This window comes from Phascolarctos cinereus, unplaced genomic scaffold (genome assembly GCF_003287225.1).
Source record: "Phascolarctos cinereus isolate Bilbo 61053 unplaced genomic scaffold, phaCin_HiC Scaffold_1;HRSCAF=81, whole genome shotgun sequence".
NCBI classification, from domain to species: Eukaryota; Metazoa; Chordata; class Mammalia; order Diprotodontia; family Phascolarctidae; genus Phascolarctos; species Phascolarctos cinereus.
Genome location: NW_027555514.1, coordinates 102,937,405 through 102,946,244, shown reverse-complemented (window position 1 = coordinate 102,946,244; position 8,840 = coordinate 102,937,405). Strand labels below are relative to the sequence as shown.

The window sequence follows — 8,840 nt, the reverse complement described above, 5'->3', positions numbered from 1 at the left end:
TGATACACTGTACTGAAAACATTCTCTCAATAAATTTCAACAATCTGGCAATGAATGAATCAATTTCCACAACAGGACCATTTTTCATAAAGGAAAACACTCAGCAAAGTGCCTGGCACATAATATGTGCCATATGTTATCTATTATTAAAAAACAATCACAGGGTGTTCTTCTGGAGATGAAGTATGTAATTTTAAGAGCAGCCACTTTACACAAAGGGTACATCTAAGTTGCAAAATTACAATTGGTTCAAAATACAGCATTGCCTCTTACAAAATATTACATTACCAATAACATCATCATCCCATGCACAACATACCAAGTCTTTAGCCTGGTAAATTCATTTCAGAAAAAAAAATCATATAAATCAGGAAGCAGTTAATATCATCATGTATGAAATAATGATCAAAATTCCTTAGCTGTCAGGTTTAGAATCTTGCTTGTTAAAGCTGTTTGAGAACACACAGGACAATTTACTGTTTTGCTATTACTGAATGAAATGCTCATAATAATGACCTTGACAAAGACTTCTCCATGCAGTCAATCTTTATTATAGCAGTATTCTCATATTCACATCAAGTACATAGAACTTTTTGCCTTTTATATAATACAGAGTTCTTTAAATAACTTTACACAGAAATAATTTTCCTCAATCTGAATTTCAGTTGTTTTGTTGTTTTAAATCTCCATGCTCTCTAACCAACTGAACAATATTTCCCATTGTTTAAATTTACATGAGAAAAAACTCCAAGGTACAAATGAAGGGACCTGAGTAGGAAAGGGGACCCAGATATAAGGAAAGGGAGTGGGAATCAGAAAAGTAATTTGAACAAGCAATCACTCTGTGACAAGAGGAGAGGAAGGGAATGTCACCAATCTGAGGTGTTTTTTTTTTTTATGACTGACTTGAAAAAAGTTAAATAAAATTACTTGTGATTTCTGCAAAAGCAGATATAGATATCTATGGACAATTATGAAAAGACCCCAAATTTTCAATGCCTATATACCACAAATTCTATAGGACCCTCTCCAAACTTTGGCAGTAACACAGTGGAGAGGAAGGCTTGCATATGTTACTACATAATTTAGAGTAATAGGGTGGGAAGGGTCATTCAAATGAAGACTTTCCCCTTCTTCTCCCTATTGGAGCTGTCTTCAATCCAGGATATGTATGAAAAAGGAAGGACGAAGGAAGCTTTCTCTTTCACACTGTTCAAACCAAATAACAACCACAATTATCTTTTCAGCTAAACTACTGAATGTGACACACCAAGGGAAATATGTCAACAGAACAGTGGAATTGAATTCCCCATGTGGGGAGAAAGATCAGTTGTATCCTTCTAGGAGAATCAGCTCAGTTGGGAGGAGGGGGTCAGTGGGGAGAGGGAGGCAAAGAAAGGAAGGACAAAGTGTGCAAACTGACACATGAGATCATCACATACACACAACACTGAGATTTAATACTTCAAATCTAGATGGTGTTAATGGAGACCAAGTTTGACCATTAGGTCATTACATGGTAGAACAAAGGGATACACTGAGGATCTAATACGTTTTCAAATAATGTAAAAACATAGCTTATATATGTACAAGTCTGTAAACTAATGATAGAACATGAAAATAATAAGACATGTAGGCTGAACATTTGTTAGAAATGAACAAGAACAAAAAGGCTTAAGTTTAAATAGCTGGTTTCAATCAGGTAAGGAGCACACAAAAGGATTAGGAAGGAATGGTGTGTTTTGTAGGATTTTTTTTTTAAACTTCACAGCTTTGAATAAAAAGCACATTTATTGCACTCTTACATTTTATTTCAGATAATTATAATTTATTTCCCACCCTCATCACCATATCCTTGTCCCTGTAACTATTCCCTCCCCAGTCCCTCTAAATACTCACCACCCAAGTTTGGTCCGTTTTCCATACATTTGTGCCCAGATTGAATTTCAATGCTTAAGCTATCCTGAAATTTCCTCCTAAGTCTCACACACACTCACACACACACACACACACACACACACACACACACACACGTGTTCAAACAGGGTTTAACATATACAAATGCAACACAGGATATTAGTCAAAACACCCCCAACCTAACTAACTTTACCCCTCCCTCAATAAAAAAAGGAAAGATGTTCATTCTTTTGCTTTGTTTTCCTCTATGTCAGATGCAAATTTCATGCCTGATTTTCTTAAACTATGGTTAAAACATGTTAGACAGGGAGTGGGGATTGGACAAGGTGTCTAGCCTGCCAAGGTGATCAGATGGTTGGAACAAATCTCTAGTAATACAAATATTTCATTCTTTATTGGCAAGAGTACTTCTACTACAAAAGGTTGTTTCTTTAAAAGAAATAAAACACACATAAAACAAAAATATCACACCCAACATCACAAAAAAAAAAAGAGAAAGGAAACACACTTGGATGTATCTACAGGCACAACTGGTTTGACCATTATGACAGTCAAAGAGAGTTTAAAAAAAGTAACCCCACAAACCATTTTATTTAACCAACAATTAAAAGCAATACAAAAAGCAGACCTAAACTGACTATTGTAACAATTGTGCATTTAGAAAAGGGCTCTGCTTTAATCATGTCTTTTCTGAGGTGGGGACTAATTCAAAGACGTAATTACCCATGATTAAAAATTTAAAAAAATCACTGCAATCCTGATTTAAGAACTAGCTAAATCTCTGTCCTGCTCACCTTCTTCAATACTTTTTATAGGAACTGTTATTGCTTTTTACTATGACTGATATCATTCTAGAATAATTAGTCTCTGCCAAAATTGTGTGTGTGTGTGTGTGTGTGTGTGTGTATGTGTGTGTGTGTATGTACGTGCGCACTTGTGCATGCGTGGGCTAGAATCTGATAGGGACATACCACAGGAAAAGAATAAAAGAATAAAGATTACCTCCTTAGGTGCTGATATATCACAAACTACATCAGCATTTAAAATTCTACTGAAGCTAGAAGTGAGAAAATGAACACAGTGGATGTGCCATTATACTCTAGTCAGGGATATGCCATTGCTGGTAAAATCAGACAGGCTGCCATTATATATGAAATGTGTTAAGAAGGGGTTCTACTGAAGAACCCAATAACTAAGTAGTATGTTGTAGGCTTTTTTTCTTTCTTTGGGGCAAGAGAAGGGAAGAAGAGTTTGGGCAGAGAAAGGGAAGAAAGATCTAAGAAGCTAAACTATGTTGCCCAATCTTATTCACCTATCAAAGACCATTCTCTTGGGAAAGCTGCATCTTTTGCCCACACAGGAAAGTCCCTTTCCATCTGGCTCTCACAGATTATACAAACAGTGTTAGTAACATAGTCCTATCTAGTTTGCAAAGTCCTAAGGAGGCTGAATCCCAAGAGGGAGGTCCTCACCTGGTGGTACAGACTAGGTGGCTTTACAAAATTTAGACACTGGGTGGAATATTCTACCAACTGCAGCAGTAGTCTAGAAACAGTTGGTGTTAAAATGCTGTCCCATATTATACTTTTTCATTTCTCACAAAGACTATCTGCAGAAAGTTCACACGTATGCTCTTAACTAATTTCATTTTTCCTCAAACATCCACCCAACATTTCTAGTGTGCAAAACATTCATGGGAATAGGAAAGGGAATAGAAATAATTTCTCCAAAAATGCTGCAAATCTACTTTTAATCCAATGGCTCTATTTAAAAAAATTCAAAAATCCAACTTTTTTTTTGTATGCAAAAATCCATTAGTGGGCTCTCTCATTTTAATCTCTGGTTTATGTTACAAAATCTGAAGAAGATGCTTTTTTTTTTTTGAGGGGGCAGGGGGGATAATGTCCATGCTGTTTTATCCAAATAATAAGGAACAGCAATTAAAACCCAAGTCACTGCTCTCATGAAAGAGTATTTCTGCTATATTTTAGATTTTATTGCATCACAAAGGCACAGTGAGATCATTTGGCAAATTGTAAAGGTAACTACTTGAGCCTCGCATGCAGTGTCATGTTAGGGCCTTGAATAGAGGTTTTCATTCAACGTCAAGGAGCACATTGTTTGTCATTGACTAGTTTGCCTTTGTCCCTTTAGCATCTCTAGCTAGTTTTTTAAAAAAGGTCTTCCACTGCCATACATTTATGCCCATTTGTCATTCTCAAGGTGCTGACTTGCTAGGTGCTAAAATGGCAACTTGGAAAAATAAGGATGTTTTCCAAAATGTCTGCAAAACCTGCTCTCGTGGCTCGTCTGCCTAGGTAAAAAGCTAGTGAAATATTTGATAAAGATTTATTTAATTTTTTTTCTGCACATGTGACAGTTTGGAGACTAATTGAAGCTAACACAGAATATGTGCTTCTAGCAAGCCATCTTCCTGAAATCAAATCAGTGTTAATAAAAGTAATGCCACATCATCTATTTTATACTATCTGTAAAGAGCTTATTATAGCACAGTGCCTGTCACATAGTAGGCACTTTGAAAAATGCTTCTTCCCTTCCCTTCTTCCTTTCCCTTCATACAACAGACTTAGGGGTAAAAGTATCAAAATGCAGCACCCAAACAGATCAGGCCTTCCTTGGTACCATTCTTGCACCATTTTCAATGAATATGACCTTTCCACATCTTTTCAATAGTTAGTACAAAAGTGTGTACTATCTGCCCTTTGGGATAAAACTGAAATCTTCACTTTATTCATATGAGTCCTAGGCCTGGGATATTTGAAACAACTTCTACTTTACAAAAGTAAGGGATCATCTGAATGAACACATCAATGAATGTATTGAGAATATCAACATATTCCAAATTAGAGATGTTCTCTTTTATTCATCTTATCCGTTGTAGGACATCCTGCTAGCATCAAGCACTGAGATGAAAATATACGCATGGAAACAGAACGAGATCTGCCTGGGGGCCTACAACAGTGGCTTTTTGTGGGTGCCCAGATTGAGCTGGGGGAGCATTTCCAGGGTTTTGGAAGAGCACGCTACTGAGGTTGTTGTAGTATTTTTAAAGTTACATGGCACTATGATTTTCTTCCACAATCTCAATGTAAATGTAAAAAGTATCACTGCTATGAGTTCCTGAGCTCTAAGTCTCACATTTGCTGACAGGTTCCTGTAACAGTATTTGACAGCTAATTTGCTTACCAGTTCCACATCTAGGCCCTTTACAGAAGGGGATGCAGTACAGATGATCACTTTGGGCTTTTTTTTCTTTTTTTTTCCATAAAACCTCATAACATTAATCTCCTGATGAATATTATTTTAATATTCAGTAAATGTTCAGGATACTGAAGAATGAATGAATCAGAACATCAAGCCTAAAACTGAATCCTTTGCAGTTGTTCCCAGTTTTTCAAAAGGTTTTAACTTTTATTCACCTAGCATGACCAAAAATAAGATGAAGGCACTGCAGCCACCATATGAAAAGCAAACTAGTAAGGCAGCAGAATCACAACCTTAAAAGATCATTAATAAAGCAGCTACATAATGTGCACATTACATTGCATTATTCATAAAGTGCTTTGCACAAACAAGGACTGTTTCCTTGTATTTTTCTTAGGAACTTACAGGTTCTAGTCTATTTAGAGTCTGAAACATCAAATAATAAAGCAAAAGAAAAGCAAAGGAAACCCTTTTTAAGACTGAGTGAAAGAAGTGGAAAAGGAACAGTTGTGTTAAAAAAAATTAAATGGAAGTGAAAAAGGGATTAAAAAAAAGTGACCTGAAATCACTCAACGATACCCTGAGCTTTGGACTCTGGACTCATCTTCATTTTAAAGCCAGCTTATACAAGTCAAGTTCCCTTTTTTCTTTTCAAATAAGATGGCAACCCAATGAAGGGGAAGTAAAAAGCAGCATCTCTGAAGTGTGTAAAATCTCAAATATGACCCTCTAAGCTTCTTCCATAAGCAGCTCCTTTCCCTGTATTTATTTGCTGAGGTAGTCCTTGATTCAGCATCACTCCAGCAGGTTCTATTTATTTCAAAGGAGCACTGAATAAACTTACTGTTGCTCACTTTCACCCTGGGAAAGAAACTGTACAATAATCTAAGAGGAAAATAACCCTATACAGCATCTGTGGGGACAAAGCTTATATACTAAAAATAAAAACCAAACACAACATCTGAAGAAAAGAGGATACACCACACACACACAAGAAACATGCCAGTTAGAATCATTCTCAGTCTCAGCCATTTCTATATCACATATCTTTGTTCATACGGATTGGAATAATTAAGAATACATTTCATTTCAAATTGATTACTCATTCCTGAACATTTGGAGCTTTATCTACTTTGCGAGCGGTAAATTTTGACCACTCCATAAAACTTCCAGCTGGCTATCCTATATTTGGAAATATTTTTTAAAAAATGCATCAGATAGCAGTGAGCTTAAGTAGCTAGGAGTATAGGAGTAGTGAGTGCAATAAGCTATACTTTGAAATGAAAGTATTATTTTCTTGTTCCCTGATTTATTTTAGGCTGTGCCCAATTTCATGCAGGTTGTTGGCCTCTTGTGTTTTGCTGGTTAAACCTACTGTACAACTAATTTTCTTTCCTACACCTAAGTGAATGATTGTATTATCATTAGGGGGAAATTTAACCAGACCATTCACACACAATCACTTTCTTTACTACTATTATGATTAGTGTTCACCTTCAGAAAAAGAATGAAAGATGCTGTGAGTGGGTAACATTTCTGTTTTATGCTGAGATAGAGTAATGATTTCTCTAACCTCATCAGCATCTATTTCTAACAAATAACTGATATCTAGCATCAAAATTCTGCAAACTGAGCACATCAAAACATCCTCCTGCAATTCCTCTCATCTTCATTTGTGACTCTATATGTTCCCTGAGAAACTTAGTTCCAAAGTTACCAACCTTTTGAAGACCAGGCTTGAGAAGAAAGGAAGAAGGAAAATTAATGCACACACCACCATTTTTATTTTAGGTTGCAAACTAGATAAAGGAGAAAACTCGGCAGAGCAAAAGAGAGTGGGAAGAAATGAAACAAGGTGTTAGTGTAGATCCAGCCAGAACCATTAATAAAAATGATGTAAACACTTGTCATTATGACAAGCTTCCCCATAAGTATACAAACTTATTAAAGGACATATAAGGTGATAAAAATCCCCATCTTTCTTTTCCTTCTTAAAAAAATCATTCCATACCCCAAATACCACTTTCAGAATGTCTGATTCAGGGGAAGGTGCTGTATTTTATTGTGACTCAATTCACCCTGAGAATTATTTTTCATTATTTAATAATCCATACTGGGAAGGTACTCAGTGTTAAATATGTACCTTAATTTTCAATTTATAAAACCATTTATCAATCATATCCTTTATCAAATAATTTTTATCAATTACAGTCAGATACCACGGTGGTATCTTGTGCCTCACACACAATAGGCACTCAATAAATATTTGTTGATTGACTGACCTTAAAAATTAAATTCATAGTACTGTCTCAATGGACGTACATTGAGGACCTGGCATATTAAACAACAAACAAGCATTTTTTGGTGGCTGGACCAATGAGAAAGACCCAGTGTGTGTGAACATATTCTAGCCTGCTTAGAAGGCACCCTCACTGAGCCACACGCGATAGTTTGGAAAGGAAATAGAAGAGATACCAGAGTAGACCTGGAAAAAAATACGCTGTATTCCCTTTTTTTCCTGACCCAGCTGCACAGTGTTCCTGTACCCCTTCCCAATAAAAAAATTATCTTTTTGGGGGATAAATCTGAAAATATGGATGAATATTGGACATACATAACATTGAAAGGGCTATACTGCATTTTTGTTCCAGCTCTCAAAAGGTACACCAGGAAAGGAGGAAAAAAAACCCATGACAAAATCCCAAAACAGAAAAAGGAATGATTCTTGTGATTGGAATTGCCCCATCAGATGATCTGCCATTTATTGGCCAGGTGGTTAGAAGGAGAAAAGTTGATCTGCAGACTTTCCATAGCCAATCTCCCAAGCCGTAGCAGCAGTTCCTTCCCATCCTGCCTGAACCCCCAAAGGTCAGAACGCACGGTCTCTCCTCTCTCCTCCAGGGAGTGGGCAGGCGTGGTTAGTGCACGTGGTGTCTGTTGAAGAAGAAACACTGGCAGCACAGAGTTCTGGTTCCTAAAATAGTCTTCCCTCTTTTGTTGGAGGGGAAATTTCATTCTGTTCCACTCTAGCTTATGCACTGAAATTTCTGTATCTTTAAAAAAGGTTTTGAGGAACAGAACTGAGTTTTGATGTTAAGAAACTGTAGGAACACAAGACTTAAGAAATAATAAAGAGTAGATGCTGCCATGATGGTGTGGCTACTTGAAGGCGGCAAATTCTCCTGTAGAGGGAGGACAAGAGCTAATTTTACAAAAGTGTTCTGAAATAGCCAGGAGACACAGAGAAGTAATCTCACTTGAAAACAGGCTAGGGTTGTACTACATAGACACAAAGTAGTAACACGGTTCATTTAAAACTAAAAGCAGATCATATTCATAATGATACATTGTACAATTTATACCGTGACTATATAATAGAATAAAACCGAATCTCAATAATCCACATTGATGAAGGGGAAGTAGTTGAAAACTAGAGAATAATTTGCTCAGCTACATTTTTTTTTTTGGGCGAGACAATTAGGGTTAAGTGACTTGCCCAGAGTCACAAAGCTACTTAAGTGTTATGTATATGATGCAGGATTTGAACTCAGGTCCTCCTGATTCCAGGGCCGGTGCTCTCTCCACTGCACCACCTAGCTGCCCCTTGGCTACATTCTTTTTGTCATGATGAACAGGTCTATAGTTTCAACTACTTTTAGTAATGGAATAGCTAACAAATGCAAATAATGAAGAGAAGG

At 36.6% G+C, this 8,840-nt stretch overlaps 1 protein-coding gene across 4 annotated transcripts in view; it reads right to left on the bottom strand.

Moving 5' to 3' along the window:
• Positions 1-528: 528 nt before the first annotated feature.
• Positions 529-8,840, bottom strand: part of BRAF (B-Raf proto-oncogene, serine/threonine kinase) — a 162,350-nt gene continuing 154,038 nt past the window's right edge. For 3 of the 4 annotated variants that reach the window (XM_020998143.2, XM_078153339.1, XM_020998145.2), the window contains one exon: positions 8,203-8,324. In XM_020998143.2, the coding sequence (XP_020853802.1) occupies positions 8,302-8,324 (23 nt within the window). In that variant the 3' untranslated portion in view covers positions 8,203-8,301. Of the gene's footprint in view, positions 8,325-8,840 lie in introns of all 4 variants that reach the window. The other variant, XM_078153351.1, reaches the window with a different exon arrangement.